The 24,671-nt window shown below is 32.3% G+C and overlaps 1 protein-coding gene across 2 annotated transcripts in view; it reads right to left on the reverse strand.

Annotated features, from left to right (window-relative positions):
- Window positions 1-24,671, reverse strand: part of GRID2 (glutamate ionotropic receptor delta type subunit 2) — a 1,302,586-nt gene that overhangs the window by 301,825 nt on the left and 976,090 nt on the right. For both annotated transcript variants that reach the window (XM_011356280.1, XM_011356282.1), the window contains one exon: window positions 3,137-3,334. In XM_011356280.1, the coding sequence (XP_011354582.1) occupies window positions 3,137-3,334 (198 nt within the window). The remainder of the gene's footprint in view (window positions 1-3,136; window positions 3,335-24,671) is intronic.

The following is a 24,671-nucleotide window of genomic DNA, read 5'->3' on the forward strand; positions in this document are numbered from 1 at the left end:
TAGGGTATTCAATCCTTGAATAATGGTAACTGCGTGGAATGAGATTCAATTTTATATGGCTTATTCAATGAAGACCCACCTCAGTTTAGGTGATGAGGGGTAGCTAGAGCTCAAACAAAAAGTCAGAATCTTATTAGATTAATATGTTAGAGGTTAGAGTTCGAAGCAGCTAGGGTGGCCACAAATCAAAAGGGAAATCACAGAAAGAAGGATCTATGTAGAAATGAGCCCCCATATCTGTGTATAAACTACCCTTAAAGTCTTGGCTGACAACTAAACTGCACATGCATAAGATGACTCTAAAAAAAAAAAAATCAGCAGAAAGCAACATCCATAAGGCTAAAAAAAGCTGTGCAAAAGATTACAATTGCTGTTTATGACAGAGGAGATAGAGATTGAATTTTGAGACCCTCTAAATCAGAAAGGTTTAGTGAGAACCACAGCCTTTCCACAGAAACTCCAGAAGGCTATGTTTAGGAATAAAGGGATTGCCAACACCAAGGGATTTACCCTAAGAACTAAGGTAAAATAAAAAAGATCTGTCTTAACAATGTGTAAAACTAAACCTCCACAAGTTCAGGAAAAACAGTAATTTCAGTCTGATGAAATAAAATTCAATCCTATTTGAAGTATACAATTTCAGAGATATCATCTCAAGTCTCAACAATGGATCAACCATAATGTTCAGTTCCAATCGAATATGAAGAACCATGAAAATGTGATCTATGGTTAATAGAAAAAGCAGTCATAAATTTATCCTGAGATAGAAGAGATGTTAAAATTGTAGTAGACAAGGACTTTAAAGAAGCTATTATAAATATGATCAAGGACTTATAAGAAAAGTAGGTCATAATGACTATAAAGTTGGGGAATCTTAACAGAGCAAAGGAAATTATTACTTTTAATTAAAATTCTAGAGCAGAAAAAAAGCTATCTATAATAAAAATGTTACTGAATGGACTTAACAGAAAACTGGAGATGGCAAAGAAAGAATCAATAAACCTGAAAGCAGATCAAGATAAATTATCTAATCTAAAGGTCAGAGAGTAAAAAAAAATATTTTGATAAAATAAATAAGATATTTATTTTAAAAAATGGTAACTGCAGTGACTTAGAGACATTAAGAGGTCTAATTTGAATATTCTCTGAGCTTCAAGTTGGGAGGAGAAAGGTACAGAGTGGAAAAAATATCTGTAGAATTAATTGTCAACATTTATTGGATTTTATGAAATGTATCTGAGCAGCTTAGTGCCCTCCTGGCAGGATGAATACAAAGAAAACTACTAAGAAAGGTACACTATAGTTAAACATCAAAACATCAAAAATGAAAAGAGAATCATAAAAAAAAGGGCCACCCCTACACTTTAAAAAAGAGAACAAAGGTATAAAGAATGGACAACTTCTTATCAGAAACAATATTTGGAAAAAGACAATAAAATGGCATCTTTAAAGTGATAAACAAAAAAATTATTTGTGGTGATGAACGTTAAGTAGACTTATTGTAGTGATCATTTTCCAACATATGCACATATCAAATCAGTATGTTATATATCTGAAACTAATATAATGTTTTAAGTCAATTGTGTTTCTATTTTCAAAAATTGACTATTTAATGAAAAATTCTTGAATGATAAATATATTTTGATTTTTGAAACAAAAAGTTGCTCTCACTTTAAAATCACCAGACTTGATTTTAGGAATGATATTATTAAAATAATAATAATAAATATTTAATTGTAATAATAATTAATGTAATTAACAATAATTTTATCCATAATTAACTCCTTAGACAATTTTTAAAGAAAAGTGTATTTAATTGTAAGTGACTATCTTCTGAGACTCTTGTGCTCTTATTAAACGTTGATCAAAACAAGCAATGTCCCTATTTTAAAATGCAAACAAAAAATATCCAGAAAAAAACCTGTCAACTCAGAGTATGACATATACTATTAACATTATTCAAAAATAAAGATACACAAAGACATTTTAGGTAAACAAAAGTTGTTGAGAGTATATGCCACTTGTAGAACTTCACTTCATGACATTCTAAAGGAAGCCCTTCAGATTGAAGTAAATGATACCAGGTAGGAGCTCAGATATGTAGAAAGGAATAAAGAGTCCCAGAAATAGTAGATAAATAGTTAAATACCAGAAACTTTTTCATTTTGTATGTTTGAAAGACAGCTGATTGATTAAATAAAAAACTATGACATTTTACTGTGGATTTCATAAAATATAAATATATGACCACAATAGCATAAAGGATAAGGTGGGTATAAACTGCATTAAACTGCTATAAGTTTATTACTTTTTAAATGTGAAATGGCATAATATTTATCTAGATAGAATGTGATAAGAATGCACAATATGATCTCTAGACTAACCACAGACAAATAAAACTACCAAGAAACACAGCTAAAAGGCCAAAAGATGAAATAAAATCAAATGCTAGAAACATTCAATTAACCCAAAGGAAGGCAAGAAAAGGAACTGAGGAAAAAATGGGACACATATAAATCAAATAGTAAATTATAGACCTAACCCTGACTATTCATTAATTCATTAGGAAGACATAACAATTTAAAATGTGTATGCACCAAATAAAAGAGCTTCCAAAAAATGAAGAAACCTGACATAAGTAGAGATTAAGAAACAGAAAAGTTTAAGCACCTCTTTCAAGATTGAAAGAACAAGGAGAAAAACATAAGTACAAATATATTTGCCTTATTTATATCCTAAAAGCAAATGATTAGTTCCTAAGTGATGAGGATTTCATTTATGTGTTTATTTATTGCAAACAACATTTTTAAAAGAAAACAATGACATGAATTGTGTCTTATACATTGCATCATAACTTCATCATACTCTAACAAAATATTTAGAGTGTAAGTTTGGCAAAGGTAAGTCCTTGTTCTACATACTTCTACATACTTTTTTATCATAGGAAATATTCTAAAATTGAGCTTTAGTTTGACATTAATTTTTCTTTCCACAAAGTTCATAAAATGATATGGGCTAAGAGTTTTGTATTCAATACCACCACCTAATGCTTTGTCTTGCACTCATTTCATGTAAAATTAGCTTCCAGGGGGTTATAGTTAACATTTCAATATGTGATAAATAAATAAATGCTTACCTTAAAGACTAGTTCTCCTACCAAGCCATTCCATGTCCCATCTTCTTGTGGGCTTCCATACTTGTGATCCGGTGCAACATAAATTTCATAGTTAAAACCCAGGTAGTTAGATAAGGCATCTAAAACATCAATGGAGAAGCCCTGGTATTTCTTCGGCTTACCCAAGACATTTTCAGAGACCATTACAAAAGGTTCTTCCTAAAGGAAAATAAGAGAAATCCTGATGTCAATCTATATTGCTCTTTAAAAGCAAAGATTAATTCCTCAAAGAGTTTTGCTTACAGTCTAAAAATTGCTTCTGCACTTTGAGAGGATTAACTTAGAAATATAACTTATGCGTTATTAATGCATCATATTATTGAACAATGTTAAGTCACCCAAGTTCTTGTCATCTCATTAAATTACAGTCATGTACCTCTTAACGACAGGCATAGGTTCTGTGAAATGCGTCATTAGGTGATTTCCTCATTGTGTGAAGACCATGCAGTGCACTTACATAAACGTGTAGCTTCTAGGCTACAAGCCTGTTTAATATGTTACTGTACAAAACAACATGAGATTAAATCATGCACCGAAAGGAAATGATGCCATCAAGAGATTTGGTAAAAACAAGATGAGGCTGCTGCCCATGTAACACAGCTTATTGTTTTACCGTTTTTATAAGTAGAAAGTATAGACTCAAAAATAATGATAAAAAGTACAGTATAGTGAATACATAAACTATAGTTATTTATTATCATTATCACTATCATTATAGAGTATCATGTACTGTACATAATTTTATGTGCTCTACTTTTATACTACTGGCAGCTCAGTAGGTTTGTTTACACCAGCATCACCACAAACTTGTGTGTAATGCCTTGTGCTAGGACTTTCTCGAAGGCTGTGGTGTCACTTGTAGGCAATATAAAATTTTCAGCTACATTTTAATTTTATGGACCAACTGTTGTATATGTGGGTCGTTGTTGACTGAAACGTCGTTATACATCACATGACTGTTCTACCACATCAAAAATTAGATAAAAGTGACTACAAAACTTTAGGGGCCATAATTCATTTTGCTTGCCATCTCAGGACCAATCTAAGATTCATCAATAATAAAATCATATTAAAGAAACCATAAATTTATTATATCTATCCTCAGGCATTTATTGTCTATATATGTAAAATAATATTTTAGCAGATATAATTTACACAAAACTTTCTAAAAAGATCAAAAAATTCTAAGAATATATAACTTAGCTAAAATTTGTAACATCACATTTCCTGGGAGCAATTTTGAAATTTAGGTACAAACACATTTCACTGCAAAATACAGCTTCTTTACTACTGCTATGAGAAATTCACTTTTTTGGGGGGTAAATTAAATAATTTAGTAAATTCAGCAAATTGGTTTCTGCTTCAACCTCTTTTATCTTTTTGAATTATTGTCCTGTTATAATTAACAAATAGGTTCCTTTGCTTTTTAGAACACCCATTGTTGAGAGCTCAAGAGTTTGAAATATGCTAGCAGACTACAAAAAATTAGATAACTTATTCCTGAACTTCTTAAACTTGTTCAGAAGTGTTTCAGGAACAGTAATATTTACATATAACCATTCATAGTGTATATTGTCTATACAGTCCTCTGGGCAAGTTAAAATCCTGGGTTTAAGTCAGAACACCCAAACTTTTTATCCTTGGATCATTTTTCTTCAGGGACTCTTAAAGCAACTTTCATTGAGTTGTAAAATAATACGTTGCTTTTGGCTTTTACTCAAGCAGTAAGTAAAAGCCTTATAAAATCTCTGCATTTGTTATGGGAATATTGTCCACCATAACATTCAGTTTTCCCCTAAAACTGACCATGAGATAAATTTTTGAATTGTTCACAGCCAAGATAGATTCATTTTGCTTTACTAATGCCTTTTTAAAAAAATAATAAAAGTAATGTAATGAATTATTTAGTTATCCCTTTTCACTTTGAATACACAGAAGATCAGTTATAAGTTTGATGCTCATTTACAACTATGTTGATATTGTGATATTTGTAATATTCCTTAAATCTTGGTTTTCTAAACTATCAATGTTTTCTGTTTAAAAAAGATTGGTCTTCTTTAACCGTTTACATCTTTTCTTTGTGTAAAATAAATCAGTAAATGAATAGTTATATAAAGGCAGTAACTGCTATTTGTTTCCCAGTAGCTGTTCTCTTCTTCTTCAATAATTACAATTTAAAAAATTAGCACTACTGAGGATAAAGACAATCCACAGTTTCCTTTTAGGCAAGGTGAGATCATGTGACTAATTCTGGCCAATTCAATGTAAGCAGGGTGCTTTGCATCAACTGTTCTTATATCCTTTCTATTTTCTAACTGGAATGGACACAATGGCTAGAGCTCTAGTAACTATCTTAGACCATATACAGTATAGAAACAAGACAAAAGTCTATGCCCTTGACACCTGAAATGCTATAATAGACTAACTCTCCAGGGTTCTAGAATGCAAGAAATTTTTCCATCTTTTTTTGTCATTGTTAAGCTGATATATTTTCCTGTTTTAGTAGTATTTGATGCTAATAAATACTGATAGATCGATAGAGAGGTTTTGAGAATGAATGAAAATTTCTAATAATATCAAATTATTTAATCTAAATGATATTAAGTGAGTGAAAAGTAAAAATTTAATCAACCCTTTAATATTAAGTATAAAATACAGAACATCTTGTAAATGAGTCATCTTGATGACTCCAAATATTTATATATTTTTAAAGTGCATAATAAACTTCTTGATGACTCCAAATATTTATATATTTTTAAAGTGCATAATAAACTTCCAGATAATTGGCAGAATTTGTTACTGGTCGTTTGGTTGTTTGGACAAAATATAGATATAGCCAATGACTAGGCATTGCACACTCTAAAGCAGAGTCATGGTTATCAGAGTAAAAAATTCCAAGATAGATAGAGATCATATGCAGAGAGCATGTAAATACAATCAGGAAATTCTAGAGTTATTGAGCATTGATTGTTTACATCATGTTGTCAAAACTGGCAATAGAAAACATGTACTTATTTCCTTATACACATCTCATTCTTTTCTAGAATTTGAACATCTATCCATTGATGAACCAATGGAAAGATGACTCATGAAAGATCTTATTTGAATAGTTCCTCTACCAATAATTTTGGACCATATTTGTCCTCTATATGTAATCTCTATGGCTTTCAAAATCAACAAATCTCTCAAGTTTAGCAGCAATTTAATGACAAGAAACTTGAATACCAATCTTTAAGGTGACACTTAAACAATTAAGAATACTAACTAACTCTATTGCAGAGCTAAATGATCTATGTGGTAAAATAATGTTCCAATTTATGTTTTGATATAAAATATTAGTGATTCTTTTTTGTTTTTATCCCTTTAGAACAATTGTTTAATATGCTAAATTATGTTAGATTTTAAAATGCTAAATTTCCCTCTAGAAATGATTTAAACTCCAATTTACAAGTAAATCCCTAGGCAAATAGACCTTCTCAAGGTCTGTTGTCAAAATCTGGACTTAGCGACATCAGCTAGAATTGATTAAAGGTACAGAATAGCAATGGTTATACTAAGAGTTCTTTTAAAGTGGGTTAATGATTTATTGATGAACATGCTTTTAAAATTTTATGCTGTAAATGAAACCTTATTATATCCTATGACTTTTCTTCTAGATCAGTGTATTTATGCTTTGTTTTTATGCTTTATTATAGATTCGGATCACCATTCATAAATCCTACCTCAGACCAGTTGTCATTTATGAGGGTAATCAATTAATATATTGAATAGGTATCAAAACAATGGAAATTAGATTAAAGCTCTGGGACGTATAATAGAAAAGACACTTGTTCCTTTTCTATGGAATACTGAGCTTGGTTTAATCACTTTTATCTATGTACCTATTTCCAAAATTTATTCACTCATTGACTCAACCACTTAATAAACAAGACACCAGAGCAATACAATGGAGTCTTAAAGAAAAAGTATAACACCATTTTGGGGGTTAGAGCTATATATTATTTTAACCAACAAAAAAAATAGGGACAAATGTTTTAACTCAAGGTAACACAATAAGTTACAGAAGAAGAAGTCATTATAATTCATTTTACTTAAACATTATCTCTTTGGACCTCAAATTTCTCAACTTATAAATTAAAATCTAGGATGACATAATTTGTCTCAAATTTTAATGCAATTTAAGTTGGTGTGAGACCAGTAGGGACTCCAGATGCCTTACAGGAAAAAAACACACACACACACACAATTCTCTTTGGAAGAAAGCATCTTCATTTTAGATACTACGTTATTCCTTCAAATAATTATTTGAATACAACCTCCAAAGCAAAAGATATCATGTAAAAAGAAATGACATTTCCTATAGAACCAACAGAAATAACATACAACAGAAACAGATCTTTCGAGAACTCAGATACTAAAATTTTCATATGCATATTACAAACATTTTGTTTACTATGTTTAAAGGGTAATTTTTTTAATGGCAGAAAATTGGAAACTACAGGAAATGTCATTGCAGAATTTAAAAAGAACTAAACAGAAATTTAAGAATTAGAAAAGACAATGAATGATCAAAGTTAACTTAATGACTATGTTTGTAGGCAGATTATAACTAGTTGGAGAAAGAATGAGAGGCCTGTTATATGTCAGAGCTAATACCCAAGATGCAAACGAATAAACAAACAGAAAATCCAAAGAAAGAGTAAAGAGATGAGAAACAGAAAGAGTGCTAGTCCGCTAATCTCAAATATCATTAAGGATATGAAGAAATAAGAAGTATCATTCACTCTTACTAGATTTTTAAATTGGTACAAGCACTTTGGAAAACACTTTGACATATCTAATATAGATTGAAAATATTTATATGCAAGTTAATTTTGCCTGTTTTGGAGTGTTACATAAATATTTATCTAGTATGAAGACATGAATAGTTATATCTTAGCAATATCACTGTGGTTATCAATATAAGAGAATCTTGGGCACCAAAATATATGCCCAAGAATGTTTATAAAAACATTGTTTATAATAGCCTAATTCTGGAAATAATCTAAATATCCAAATGTCCATCAATGTGGAATGTATAACTATATTGTAGTATATTGATGCAATGTAACACTTAATATTTAGCTGTTTGCTTACAGTGAAAAAACTAGAACCATACATGATAATATGAATGGACTTTTAAAAGAATAATGTTGCGTGACAAAAGCAATATTCAAAGAAAAAGTTTGATTTAATTTTTGTAACATTTGAAAACAGGTAATTAACTATGTGATTAAGAATTTACACCCAGGTGGAGCCACTATAAAGAAAATAAAGGTGGTTAGCTCTGGGATACTAGGGGAGGGTATGGTCAAAAACATGCACAAAGAAAGATGGCTGCTGTGGTAATGATGATATTTTTTTTTTCCTAGGCAATGATTACCTAGATGTTACTTTATTATTTGTTGATTAATGGTTTAAGGTTTTTTTGTATGAGTTTTTATATTGCAATATAAACAAAAATAAAGAAAAAGTATGTTAAGTGGGATCAAAAAATGGAAGGCATTGAAGCCATATTAAGGTTTCTGTTTTATTTGACAGGGAACTAGAGCTTTATGGAAGAGAAATAGCATAATCAGAAAGTAATCCTGAAAGCAGAGTGTAGAATAAATTGAACAGAAATGAGGACTAGAAGTCCTTTGCAACAGCGCAGATGGCAGGAAATTACGGCCTGTACCTATTCAACAGATATTTTCAAAGTGTATATAGACGGTTTTGAGTCTTCAGTTATAGCGACAGAAAGGTGAAAAGGAAATAATAAAATGCTGCATTTAAAATTCATTTTCCAGCAATTAGTTCAAAGAGAGTATTAATAGAACTGAGTCTAATCTGGTGATAACCTGCCTGTCTATTAAGTAAAAACAAATTTCAGATTTTGATTTGCTGATCATTTGGATGACAGATTCTTTAAGCACAATCCTTAGCAACTGGAATAAATGAAGCTTTCACAGAATGCCTGTAGTTTATCAATCTAAATGCGTTAGATTGAGGATCCATAGACCCACTTGTAGAAAAGAGTGTTTCAGTGGTTGATAATTTTCATATTATCAAGGATTTATTCACATCACTTGTTGGGTTATTAGATAATAACTTCGTAATTCTGAATTTGTATTCAGTCATTTAAAAAATTGCATGCTAATTGCTTAGTTGATTTACAACACTGTTTGCAACTTGCAGATTTTGTAGTTGATTCCCATATTTTAATAACTATGCAATATTGTTTGCCAGTGATAGAGCTTGAAAACAAGCATACAATTTTTGATAGGTACAAGCAACGAGCTCTACTGCCAGGGCTTTACTGAGAGCTGTTAAAAAGGTTTTAATGTTCACGGCTTCAGAGAACACCAGGGTAGCTAAAACTAGGAATGAGTAACTAGAAATTCTTTACAATTCTGCTCATATACGACACAAGGACATTAACAGAGAATGAGAATATTTCTTAATGAGCTGTTTAAAATTTTTTTTCCTATAAAACATGTTCCTGACTAAAGCAAATAAGAGTTGTCCTCATGTACAGTGTGAGCTTATGTTTTGTTTCGAGATGACACATTCTACTTTGATATATGCAGAATTAATGACCATCATTCTCTGAACAAACCTCTTTACTTTCTATAGATAATATATGAGTATTAGAAACTTCTACAAGTTAAAAAAGGCAGAAGAGATGGAATTTGTTACTAAAAAGATACCAAGACACTGGGATAGGAAAACAAACATGAGGAATATCTGGGAGAAATGAAAAATCTAGGTGTTGTAAAGGAAAGGGATATATGAGTTGCATGGAAAAGAGAAAAGTAAGTCACAGGGATATATGCAATTATGCAATGAAAACTTTTAAAAGAGCTTTTGCAGAAGGATTTTATGGAGGAGAAAGAAAGCAGTACACTACGCTTATTTTTTAAAATGTTTGTTTAAATATTTTTATCAGAAAATGGGATTCAAATAATAAATGACAGAAGTAAATAAAAAGTCATTCTAATTTCTAAAACCATGTCTTACTTATTATTTCTGATTCTTATTTTGTAAGCAATTAATTAAATAAAAAACACTTTAAACTGAACATAAAGTTATTGTTATTACTATGCAAGGTAATTCATTTAAAAAATATCTGATTTAATACATTGTTTGCAAATCATGAAAGTCACATTTTAGTGACTTAGAGGCTAAATGGAGAGTGGCAAAACAAAACAAAACAAAACAAAAAGTGTTCACTTTGTTTTCATGACAATCTGAAGGAAATGTAGAATGCTGTAACTGGGAATACAAGGTTACCAAAGACAACAGGCAGTCACAACCGTCCTAAGCACATTAGTTCTCATTTATTGGTTTTTCCTAGCATGCATTTGAGAACACATTTTAGGAGGCTAAGACTTTATGGACTACATGATTACATATTGAAACTTAGAAATACCAAACTCTCAGTTTGCTTTATGAATAAGAGTGCTGGATAATACTTTTTGTTCGTTTTTTTTTGGTCCAAGCCTTCATTATTTTGCTAAATTTAATACCTAAGTGAATCTTGCAAGTGCATATCCACATGTGAGTTAATCTTACTCCATAAATATTATTAAAAGTTCATATTTTAAAATATAGTAATATGCAGCTGTAAGGAGTAATTGTTTGTACCAAATGCCAGAAGTCTACAAAATATTTAACTGAAGAAGTTGGGAACATTTGATTTCAATGATGATGATGTTTACAAAATCTCTGGTTGATACAGTCATATTCTTCTTACAATATTGTCAACAACAGTAATGTTAATGAATGTCAGTGAAACCTTATAATAAGACTTATTCTCTGTCAGGATACAAAAAACATTTAATAAATATAAACTGAAGCTAATTAAATATCAAAATATAGTGCAAAGCCATATAAAATCAAACTTAGAATACTTAGGACTAGTGGCATTTCTATTTAAAATAATATTACAGGAATATAGCAGAACTTCAGATAGTCATTCAAAAATTATTAATGCGAGGCACATACTAAGAATACAATAGTGAACAAAGCAAACGATAAACAGATATCTCTGTCTTTTTAGACCCATATTCTAATGGGAGTGATAGACAATAAAATAAGTAATATATATGTTATACCAGATGGTAATAAGTACCGTGGAGGAAAACTAAGCAAATAATGAGAATAAAGAGCATGTGAGACGGGTGTACTTTCCTTTAGGAAGAGCTTCTGAAGAAAGAGTGTATTCCAGACTGAAGAAAGAGTAAGTAAAAATGTGCCAGGCAGGAGTTTTTCTGACATATTTAAGAGGCAGAAGGGACTGGTGTGGCAGGAACTGAGGGAGCTAGGGTCAGACAGGATATATCAGAGAGGTAAAGGGTGTATGTTGGGTGGAGCTTAAATAGGGCCTTTAAGCCTCTGTGATGACTTTAACTGTTACTTTGAATGAGATAGACAACCATTTGGGCTCTGAGCAAAGGAGGCATGGGATCAGATAGGTTTCATGGTTTACTAGGCAGTTTACAGTTACTATGGGCAATAGACTGGAAGGGGAAAGGACAGAAGCTAGGAGATCAATTAGGAGTCCTTTGCAATAAATCAGAAGTGAGCTAATCATGACTTGTAGTAAAATGGATTTGAAAGAAGTAATCGAATTCTAGGTATTTTTGAAGGTAGAAGCTGATGGGATTCGCTGGTATGTTGGATGGGGGGTTATAAGTATTTAGTGAGAAATGATGTAATGCTATGCCATACTTCCTGGAGACCTTCAGTGGAGTCATCAGTCTTTAGAAGGGTATGAATTTCTGAGACTCCCTGGCTGTTTTTTACTTGGGGCGTGTATCATAATTCTATAAGAGGAACTACAACTTTCAATCAATAGACTACAGTTCTCAAGGCAAATGTTCAATACAGAATCAAAGATAGAATTTTGTAAAAATCTATAGCTCTGAATACAAAATTAATACATATTCAAATTTAATAGAATAAAACATGAAATTTTCTCTTGTATATTGGTGATTCACATAATTGGTCAAAAGAGAAATAATATTTATTAGAAGAAATAATCATTAAAATCATCATAATCCTTAAAGTTGATATTTTAAAAGGACAAAGTTCAATAGCAAACACTGAGGGTGAATTATTTATTTTTGTTTTCTTAACAACCTTTGAGAAATACAAATTAAAATAAGTTATTTATTGTTCATCCGATTGGCAAGGATGAAAAAGAATGTTAATGTTTACCAGCAAGCATGCAAAGAAGCAGGCTTTCTTATATACCACTTATATGAGTTAAAATTGGTACGACTTTTCAAAAGAACAAGTTCACAGTAGGAAAGCAAATGTCTTCAAATTTCCATATTCTTTCTTCTGGTAATTTTACATCTAAGGAAACAATTGGAAATGAGCAATGTATGTGTCTAAAAGAATGTTAACTGCAATGTCTCTAGTAAGAACTGGAAAACTAACTAAATTCCCAATAATTACAGATTGCTTTTATTAAAAAAAAAAAGTGTATCTGTATAATAGACTACTGCATAATACATTTAGTTGTCAATCTCAATGTCTCAGTGCCCTGGTATATAGTTATCTGCTCAAAACTGGGCCACAGGTGTTTGTCTTGTTTTAACAAAGAATGACATTTTAAAGTTTGAGATTGGTTTGTTTTTCTTTGTCCTATAGAGAAATTAAAAACATCATTGTAAAAACATTACTTTCATTTGCATTCCAAAATATTTCAGTAAATGAGAAATAAAAATGTTGATTTTTAGTTGGTATGCTGGGAATTAAATATAATCCCAAATAAATTAATGTAAGTTTGAGGCCAATGTAAAAATAATTCATTAACTAACTGAAAAAAACAAACTATTGATCACATTTGCTGTAGAAAAAAACCCACATTTATTTACATTAAAAATATTGATTTGTATATTGCTAAATGGGAAGAAAATGTACAAAATTGTCCATGAGCATGGGTGTGTCTTAGTCTGTTCAGGCTGCTACAACAAATTACCAGACTGGGTGGCTTAAACAACAATGTGGTGGTAGATCCAGTGTCTGAGGAGAGTTCGCTTCTTTGGCCTCACATGGCAGAGAGTGAAAAGATCATCTTTCTCATGTTTTTTTCTTTTTTTTTTTTTTATGAGGGCACTAATCTCATTCATGAGGGCTCCAACCTCACGACTTACTTATTCTCCAAGATCCTATCTTCAAATATCATCACATTGGGGATTAGGCTTCAAAATATGAATTTTGGGAGGACATAAATATTCAGTTAGTAGCTGTGTGCATGTTTAACATTTTAAAAAATAATAATAGTAATAATAATCACAGCAACCATTCATATAGGTCTTACTATGTACTGGACACTTTCTGATGCTTTTTATATATTTATTCCCAACACTCGTATTAGTTTAGAACCATAATTATTTCTATTTTTTATGAACAAGGTAATTTAGTTTTGTTTAGATAGTGACAGACACTGAAATGTTAGTTTTTGATGGAGGAATTAGGGATTAGTTTTGTTATTAATTTTTTTTCTACATTTTTCTAAGTTTTTGTCATTGAATATGTAATACTGTTTCAATATTTGGATAAATTAGTCTGAAGAATGAGGGAGGCTGGAAATAAAAATTCGATTATAATTTTCAAGAAAATAAATGAAGTCATTCGGGTGTAAAGTATAGAAAGAGTCAGGATGAAATTCTGGAAGAAGTGACTCCGGTGAAGGAGGCAGAAGGAATAGAGGACAAAAGGGGACCAGGGGAAGACACTATAGGAAGATGCAAGAGAAAATGGGCTTTCAAGAAGAAGCAAATTGCTGGTGGATTCCAATGAGAAGTCCAGAGGAATCTCCACCTGAAAGCATTCATTTCATTTGTCTAGTAGGAAATCATGAAGATCTTCTGAAAAGCAATATCTTTGGAGAAGTCAAAATAGAAGCAAATTTAAGCCAGTGGTTTGAAGAGAAAATAAGCAATGAAGAGGAGATAGTTAGAACTGAAGTCTGAGACAATTTCCTGAGAAAGAATTAGTAGAATAAAGGAGATTCAGGATCCGCGCCCCGCCCCGCCAAAAATGTATTCTATCCAGAGCATATTTTCCTGTCATCATCCTTATCACTTCACATTCATCACCTCATTTAGTTCTTAGAATACTCTGGTATTGTTATTGTTATTTCACAAATGAGAGAACTCAGATATGGGGATAGAATAAATAATGTGCCTGAGCTTACAAGCTGGTAAGAAGATTGTAATTTGGATCCATTGTTGTCTGATGCTAAAGCCTGCATTCTTAACCACTACTTTAAACTGTTTTCATCAGCGCCTGAGTATATATGTGTGTTTGGGGTTGTTGGGGAGGAGGAACAGGAACTACATGGCAGATAAAAGAGAAAGAACTTGGGCTACAGTCTTTTAACACATAGTAGGATAAAATCAATCTCCACTCTATATTCCCCAATTCCTATTCATTTCTAATGTAGAGCTATTTATATATTATTCTGCTAAGTCACACTTCAACTTTAGTCAGCATATTGATGAGATCATAGTTTTGGTATAAAAGGTATTTTAAAATAAAAGCATTTGAAATCCTATCTGAACTTCCCTTATCTGACTAAAGCAGAGCTTCCTGAAGATTTACTGCTATTAATTCTACTCCCAATGGAGTTTCCTGCAAATTCCAGGAAGGAGATGGGCTTCTCATTCCCCTTAGTATGGAGACACACGCGCACACACACACACACACACACACACACACACACACACACACACACACAAAACCAACAATTGACCCTTCTATACTTTGCTACCTTTCCTTTTGTTAAGTTGGTATATAAACCTTTACCTCTAGGTATTCAGCAAGTTACTCATTACTGAGTGATTTCTCTATGCTCATGTAAATAAACCTCGACTTTTCTCCTGTCAATGTCTATTGTCCATTAATACACAGGCCCTCAACCAATCACATCTAAGAGGATAGAGGAAAACTTTCCCCCACAACTATATCAAGCCTTCTTCTGAACAAAGGTGTAGACTCTCTTCCCTAAAAGAAGATCTGGAGAGAATAAGGGACACAATAATTTTGCCAACCCCACTCTATACCCTTGTAGAACGTGAACTCACTATTTCTGCTACCTGCCTGCCTGACCTAAGGTTTTAAGAATAAGGTGACAGGTTTTCTATTTCTAGTGAGCTGAATGCTTTCTGAAGGATATATCTTTTTCTTTTGATTTTGTTATGAAGCACAATGGGAAACGTAAGAGAAAAGATCTCCTGTATAGAGGGCAGAAACATACGAGTAGAAAGCAGAAAGGTACTGATATTTAAAAGCAAGAAACAAATCTGTGGGGATTTACAGAATGTAGAGAAGTCTGAACTTAAAGCTATAAAGACAATATTCTGTGTTTCTAAAATTAATAAGCATATACAAGATTACTAGAAGCATTATTAAAATTAATAAGGCACATAGAAATGACTTCTGTGTCAGCTCTTATCAAGATTGTGGATATATACTATAGTTCTGAATTAATTACAGGAACATATATTAAGGAATTAGAGGGAAGTTTTCACAATTTACTAGAAAATGTAAAGATGTATGAAACTTTTTTCCTCATTGCTGCATTTTATTGCATAATAAATTGGAATATTTAGCCTAAAACCAGCCCTAACACTTACGCCTGCGAGAACTTTCATTAAATGAAGCAAATGTCATTTAGGAGTGACAAAAAAAAAAAAAAATGAGCATTGATCCTATTTATTCTTGCAATCCTCAGCAGATACTCTAGGAGTGTTCCCAAATGTAACATTGTACATATTGAAATGCATCTTCGTTTTGGGGGCCGATGACCAAAGGTCATTCTTAAAATTTTAAAAGAACTCATACAACAAAGGTAAGATATTTTTTAAACTCTTTGTTCTTGATAGGTGATCACATTTTTATTCTCCTTGACTTTTAAAAAAGTAAAAGACCTTGCTTTCAAATGCTAATCGGTTGCTTCTTTATTCCCCAGTAGACTTTGGACTATTCAGCCTCAATACTTCATTTTCTTGAGTGCTTTATTGACCACTGTCTTGGAGATTCATTTGGCTCAGAACAACATAGCCGCTTGTTATTTTTAATTGAACTGCAGAGTACATTACCCTACATAAGAATCAATGAACAAAAAATTAGTCTGAACATTTCATTTTCTCATTTCAAAAATCATGCCACTAGCAATAGTTAAAAGTAGGAGAAAAACAAACAAAAAAGCCCTTAAAAGCTACCAAAGAAAAAACTCTAAAAAAGTAAAGTTCATTTCCTCTTGCTAACTTCGTTCATCTAAAGAACCTGACATTCCTTGCTGAAAGATTTTAAACATGCAAGAATCACAAATTCAGTTTCTAACATGATGGCCTTTTTGTTCCCAGGTTAACCTAATTGGCAGACAGTTTACATGGAAATGCTGTGAAACAGCACCTTAAAATCCAAATCTTTTTGTATTTCCGCTGATCATTAAAAAACCCAAGGGGTGTATATTCTGAAAGAGTATGCATTTGCCTTTCTTTCCTTGACCAATTTTTCCATTTCAGGGATCTCCATGCAGTATGGTGGTTCTCTCCTTCAGTGCCTCCTACCTCCCCAGAGGGAGCTGAATTTTAATAGCTGCTCGTGTTCTAGAAGCTGACAGATGAGTAAACTATTCCCACGTTGGGTGCTTTTTAGAGGTATCTCTTCTCATTTCAGGCTACCCAAGAGTCCCATTGAGTGCCATGGATAGTGATTTGATAAATTGTCTCCTATTGGTCAAAACCTGTTATTGTACTTTTTAAAGAATCCAAGTCCCACTTGAGGCCTAGCTTCCTCATTGGTAAGGTTGCCATCTGACTCTCATTCTTTGAGAGGGACTGGGAAAGCATACAGCAAGGCTTTCTCAATATTTATTTTCTCTAATTCAAAACATTGTTTTACTCTGCTGATTTCTCTAAAATGTAAGCAAGAACAACTTCCTGTGACTTTTTTTGCATCTATTCACCCAATGCTGAGGTATGTCAGCTATAAAACAGCAATATCAACATGCTATTAGAAGTCAGAAGTGGAAGATGAATATGTATCTTCCTAATGAAAAGCTGGACCTTTTAAGAGGTCAGGGCAACATTTAAAACACCGAAACAGCAAGATGTGTGGAACTATCCTACTTAGTATCTATATAGGTTTGCTCACCTAAATATCCATTAATTACTATGTAATTCAAAGATAAATATAAGCTTTTCATAAATCCTTTTAAAGTCTTGGTACAATAAGATGCCCCCACCCCGCAAATGAAACCTTTCTCAAAAGTCTTTACATCATTTGCAAGCTCTGGAAATTGATCTACTTCCTGTTATCCTTTGTCCAGCTTTGTAGAATTTCTCTGTATGTAGGTATGACTAGTACTCAGCCAAGACTCAAAAGGACTCCTATGCAAATTTCTGCAAATATTCTCCTAGATAGCTCCCTCTTTTCCAGAACATGTACCAAAAAATGCAAACCACCTCAGCCTTCCCAAACTTGAATCTTTAATTTCTCAACTCAATAAGGCCGACAATCTCTGTCTCTGTGCCTTCAGTATGCAAATTGCCAGCAGCCAGAAATCTGGGGTAATTGTTGGGATCATTTAGTTGTTTCTAAACTCCTAAGAACCAGAGACCATTTTTACCCGTTGACCAATGTCTGAAATTTTTTTTTCTCTATTTTGTTTAGTTTTCTAGTTGTTCATAGCAGGAATTTAGTCTAAGCCTTATTATTCCCTCATGGATGGAAGAAGATAAGTCAGACAAACAAGGATTCCATGCTTGTTTATCATAAATGTAACTTGAAGAAGTTATTTAACTAGCTCTAGGACTCAGCCATATAACAAAATGCATCAACAAGTTAAAAATACCTTTGTTAAAATTTTGATCTAGCCTAAAGTTTAGATTAAATGGCTCTCATTTTTTTATTATTCAAACAGCATAATCAGTAGACATAGTTCTGTATTGTGTACATATTTTGTTGTATCTTCTGCTGATTGTACCCATCTTCTGTTAGAAAAAAGGGAAAAATGTGATTTTTATAGACACGAGGAAAACTGGTCTATACAAACAACGTAATTTATAGCAACACTGGGATATGTGTTCACTTTAGTTCTGACTGACTAAAATCATCATGAGAATTGATGTATGACAATGGCTTGGCAATTTCTTATTCTTTCTCATCACGCCAATTCTTAAGATGATAGCTGTCATGCAGATGTGTGAGTGTTGCTATTGCACTAGGTAACTTTGCATGACTCAATTTTTTTCTTTTTGAAAGCTGAAACCTGAATTCTTAGACTAAACAATGAATAAATATTTCAGAGATGAGTTTTATAATTTACTTCTGAAAAACAGATTTATTGTCTCTAGAAGTTTAAGATATTGACAGAGTTATTTGCAAATTCATTTTCACTGACAAATTTTGAATTGAATTGTCTCTAGAGGAGTCTTAAAAAAAGAATACCTTACACACAGGCTGCTGGAATTTCCTGCATTTCAATTTCATTTACTTCAGGTGACATTATGATATACTTTTAGGATACTTTAAATTCTTGATATCTGTATATTTTTGCATGTACTCTTTACATTGTTGGATATTCCTTCTCTTTTATCTATGCCTTCATAATCTCTGCTCACCTATCAAAACAAATTTATGTCATCTTTTAAGCCTCTCCCACAGCCCTACCCATTAGTGAGATGCTTCTTTTATGTTCCCCCTTAACACTTTTTGCATAATAAGAACTAACACCTAGATATAGCACTTCCTATGTTCCAAACTTTGTTAGAAGTCCCTTGTTTTTTGCATGTATTAGTTCTTTTAATTTTCATGACAGCTCTATGAAGTAGGTAATATTATTATCTCCATTTTACAGATGAAGAAACAGAATTATAGAGAGTTTAAAGATGTTGCCTAAATTCACAGGCAGGAGATTTGGGGATTTAAATATAATCTGGTGCCAGACTCTGTTCTTTTTATTTTTAAGTAGCTTCATTGAGATTTAATTTACATACTATATAATTCACCTATTCAGAGTGTAAATTTAATGGCTTTAGTATATTCACAGACATGTTCTACCATCACTGCAGTTTTAGAATATTTTTACTCTCAAAAGAAATTCAGTTCCTATTAGCTACCATCTCCCAAGCCTCTAACCTCCCCCAACTGTAGATAATCACTAATCTACTTTCTATCCCTATACATTTGTCTATTCTTGATATTTCATATAAATGAAATCATATGATATGTGACCTACTGTGACTGGCTTCTTTCACTGAGCATGTTTTCAAGGTTCATCCATGTACCGTGTTATCGATGCTTCATTTCATTTTATTGCCAAATAATACTTTGTTTTATGGGTATATCACTTTTATTTATCCACTCATCAATTGATAAGCATTTTAGTTGTTTCCATTTTCTAAATTATCAATACAGGTGCTATGAACAATCCAAAGAGGAAATTAATAAAGCATTTTCATTTTAATTTATCAAAAGAATAAAATAATTATGAACATTTGTGTATAATTTTTTATATGGACGTATGTTTTCATTTCCTCTGGGAATATACCTAGAATGGAAACTATGAATTATATACAACTCCGTGTTTAAATATTTGAGGATTTGCCAGACTGCTTTCTGAAGCAGCTGAACTATTTTACATTTCCATCAGCAACAATTGGGGTTCTAATTTCTCCATAAACTTGCCAACATTTATTATCTGTTCTTTTGATTTACAGTCATCCTAATGGGTATGAAATGGTAGCTCATGTGGTTTTGATTTGTATTTCCATGATGGCAACAGTGTGTGTGTGTGTGTGTGTGTGTGTGTGTGTGTGTATGTAGTCTTTAGGGTTTTCTATATGTAAGATCGAGTTATTTGCAAATATAGTTTTACTTCTTCCTTTCTAATTTCATTCCTTTTATTAATTTCCTTGCTCAATTGTGCTGATTATATATCACCATTATCCATGGTGAGAACTGACATCCTTGTCTTGAATAGTGAGAACTGACATCCTTGTCTTGTTACTGAATATAGGGGGTTATGGGTGCTTTCAGTCTTTCACCATTAATATGATGTTAGCTGTGGGTCTATACATGTTCTTTATCAAGTTTATGAAATTCCCTTCTATTACCAGATTGTTGAGTGTTATTTTTTATCATGAAAGAGTGTTGGATTTTATTAAATGCTTTTTCTACATCTATCGAGATGATCATGTATGTTTATTCCTTCACTTATTAATACATTATAATGACACTGATTTTCATAAGTTGAAACAACTTTTCATTCCTGGAATAAACTTCATTTGGTCATGGTGAATAATACTGTTTATATGATTAATAATTTTGTTAGATTCAGTTTGTTAGTATTTTGTTGAGAATGTTTGTGCCCATATTCTTATTATGTCGTATTCATTGTAGTCTTTAACCATTCAGCTCCACCAATTACTGCCTGATTGCTTTATTATTCTCAACAGTGCCCTGGGTTTGCTCAGTAGTTTGTAGAAAATCAATTTTTATAGGGGTCAGTTTTGAGGTCAGTATTTAAAATTTATTATGATTCCAGGAGGGATGTTCTTAGCTATCCCTTTCTCTGGTTTTCTCTAGTGAACTATCTGGCTTTTGATTTAGCCTGTTGCTCTTAATTAAGAAGAGCCTTAGACTTGAACTTCCCCTCCTGTTTCAAATAATTAGAGAACGCTAAGTGTGCTCCTTTCTTATAAACTGCCTCTCCCTTGGGCAAAATCCTCATGCTACTACTCTGGGTACTGAGTTAGGGGGTAACATTTGGTCTTCTCCACTTATGTATGTTGACTTGAAACCTCTGTTTTTGGAGCAAGCTAGAGTGATGCAGTCAAGACCCCGCCCTAGTATTCTAGGCTTACCACACTTGGAGTGGAGACTGTATCCCATGGATTGGGGCTGGGGCTGGGGCTGGAAAAAGGGAATCTACAGATTCTTGGCCATGCTCACTAGGAATTTAGCCTCTTTAAATTGGAGTTGAAGGATGTGAAAAATACTAGCAGCCTACCCCTATAGGTGAGAGAAGTCTTGATTAAAATTTTAGGAAAGAGAAAGCCATGTCTTCCTGTCCAAACCTGCTTTGAGTGGAGTTTCCGCTAAGCTGAGCAGGCCTGAGGGTGAGGAGTAAGAAAAGGGGCAAGATGAGGCTCAGATGCCAGAGACTCGTGTTGTTCTGAATGGGTTTTAGTAAATTTTCTTAAATAAGTATTAATTCATTTTCTGTATGCCTTTAAGAAAATTTCTAGAGACTTCGTTTTATTTATTTAGTTATTTACTTAGTTTTTTGCAACTTTGGTGGTTTAGCTAGGGAGTGGGTCCATGGAACACATCACCCGCCACCCCAGAAGTGAAATTTTTCCAGCAACAGTGTTAACTACAGTGCTATATACTGTGTACTTCCAATGTAGTAATTACTACATGACATTTACCACATTTTATCGTGACTTTCAGTTTACTTTATATAACATTCACTGGAAATTTTCTCAGCCAAAGTTGTCATTTTTGTCTGGAGTCCTAAACCAAACTTGATTATTTATTAACTCTTGCAAAGGGAGTCCTCTTCAGACACTGCTGCAGGAGCTACCAGGGCTTGCCATCAACTCCCTTCCCATCTCCTTGCTGTTCGTGCCTGCCCAGTAAAGTCTCTTTTCAAGCTCACTTTCTCAGCCACTAAATTTGCCTCTAGGTTCAAGAGGCTAAAAGTCTGGACCTCAGCAAAGCTTGAACTTCTGTGGGGCTTCAAAATGCTGACAATCTCCAAAGAGCAAAAACTTTGACAATGTCCTCAGCAAAAAACCTTAGCACAATGACATTTCAGGACTATTACTATTAATATTTTCTTAGTTCTTAGCTATCTCTTAGTTATATATTATCATATAGAGTCTATTTAAAAGTAGCCTAAAACCAAACCAAACACAATTTCTGTGAGACAACATAATGGACATACAGACTTTTAGAAATTTGTATTACTTATAATTTAGGCCTTTTTTGCGGGGGGAGAGAATACCATGTATTTTTGTTCATTTTTCCTCTAGGAAGCACATGCTTCACTAGCAGGAGAGTTGCTGTAGTTTTCATTAGAAGGTTTTCAAATTAAGGTAACAGTGACTGGGTCTAAAAGTCATGATCCTGCAGTTTATGTTTGCTAGTCTGTTTTAGGGTCCTTTCAATAATTTCCCACAAATATCTAAAGTTTGATGACAATGATTAATTATGCTTTCATGATAATTCATGTTCTTCTTTAGTTAATTTACACATCATTTTTCTGTCGTAGAATTAATAACATATTTAGAAACACTCTGAACTTAACCAACTGCTTTTGCATTGTTTAATCTCATAATAACACTGTGTGGCTGGGTTTATTATTCTTCTTATACAGAAAGAAAAATTGAGATTCAGAATAGTTCCTTGGCTTCCATAAGCTCAATGATCTGTTAAGTAGAAAAGCTGAAACTTAAACCGATATCTTTTAACTATAAATTCAGTACTCTTTGCAGTATATGCCAAATGATTTTTAGTATGAGTATGTTGACAAGACTAGGTGAAGAAAAGGCAATGAAATAGCACTTCCAATAAGAAAATAAATTGTATATTATTTACTCTTTTGTTAAATGGTACGTTTCTTTATCTTACATTGCCATATATAAATTACTATATCTAACTTTCATGCTTTCTTGTATTTTGTACAAATTGGGAATGTTGCCTACATGTTAGTCACAGTGTTCTTTAATATAAAAAAAATAATAATTTACTTTTTACTTGTATTTAATATAAGCAGGTTAAATTTTTAAAATTAACCCAAGAGAAGAAAAAATTCTTTCTTTCTATTTGGATTGATGTTCTTAGAAGATCGTGACATTCACAATAAACTTTATTTTACTTTTTTTGCCCTTTATTCATTTTCCTGATTTTTGTCTATGGATTCCATAGATTGTGGGAACATAAATTATGAAATATCAGTCCACATGGAAATGAAAATATTGTGGAACAAAGGACAGTGACTTTTTAAGACCATAAGAATATTAAGTGATTCTGTATTATTTGTAACTTTTCATCAAATATGAACTTGTTACTGCATAATATGAACGATTCTTGATGTTTTGAATTAAAACTTTCTAGTTCTTTGCCTTAAAAGCACGTAGTTATTCGAACACACTGCAAATGGGTTGTCATTTCTCAGTGTCAACTATGTCAAAGATTTAATAATTGGATAATCTTTTGTCATCTCTCTTGGAAATTTGGACTTAATAGATGGAAATCAAAGAATGAAAAATCCTACTACTTCAGGCATAGTCTTGTATTCATCCCTGTTCTTACTTTGGTAATCACAGAGTTCTTCACTTCTTTTCCTTCCTCCTATTTTTCCCTTTCTTTCTCTCTTGTCTCTCTGTCTCTCTCCCTCTCTTTTCTCCCCTCCCTCTCTCCCCGCTCCACTTTATCATTCTGTCCCAGCCTCTCCAAAATGTATTTAATTCACAGGCTCTATTTTCAGATAGAGAAGTTAATAATTTTGATAAAATGGTTTGTGTGGAACTCCTTGAAAGCAGGGACTACATCTTATTTATCTTTGCTTCTCTGGGATTTACATGGTGCTTAACTTACAATATATGCTCAATAAATAGTTACTGAGTTAAGGCTAATAGTTTAGGGGGTACTATACAATACTGTTTTATCTTTCTATAATATCAGGTAACATGTAAATTTTCACAAGAAAATAAGACCCACTAAAAAAATTTCAAGAAGTGAGATTAATAAGAGGGAAATATTTTAGAAAAATAAAATTACTCTTAAAATGATAACTCAGGCATCTGCCTGCTATACCTTTCCTGTGATGAGTTGTTTGAGGAAGCTTACCTTTTTCTCTACATGTAGTTTGGACTTTGCTTTATGTGGTATTGGTTTAAAATAAGCTCTTTATGCATTTTCTACTTTTATCTTTCTATGAGTCTAGTGATAGTTTTAGTTTAGCATTAATTTTTTTCACTGCTATTACTGTCTTTTTCTTTTTTTTTTTCAATTGGCTTCATTTCTTACTGTTATTTCTTTTCTTTTAGAGGCATCCTTTAAAATAGTCTCTCTGTATAATGGCTTCTGGCTCAGTTTTGTTGAATTTAACTTTCCAGGAATAGCCATTAAATTAATTAATTTTATAAAAATACCATGCATATGTTACTTAATCTAAAATGTTTTCAATTATAAGATGCACAGTCACTTTACTTACCACTAATAAAAAAAAAATGCTGCCAATTACAATTGCATGGAGATATCAATTGAAAGATGTATTCTGATTTCAGAAATGTTAAAATGTGGAAAATCGTATGTTGCGGAATTTATAAATATAGAAAAATTACCACCACAGCTTTACCATAAATTTACAATAATATATTTATGCAAAGTTATTTAATTACTTTTATGGTAATTTTAGCCAAAGGAATACTGTGAGAAGGGA

This window comes from Pteropus vampyrus, unplaced genomic scaffold, assembly GCF_000151845.1.
Source record: "Pteropus vampyrus isolate Shadow unplaced genomic scaffold, Pvam_2.0 Scaffold25, whole genome shotgun sequence".
In the NCBI taxonomy this organism is placed as follows: domain Eukaryota; kingdom Metazoa; phylum Chordata; class Mammalia; order Chiroptera; family Pteropodidae; genus Pteropus; species Pteropus vampyrus.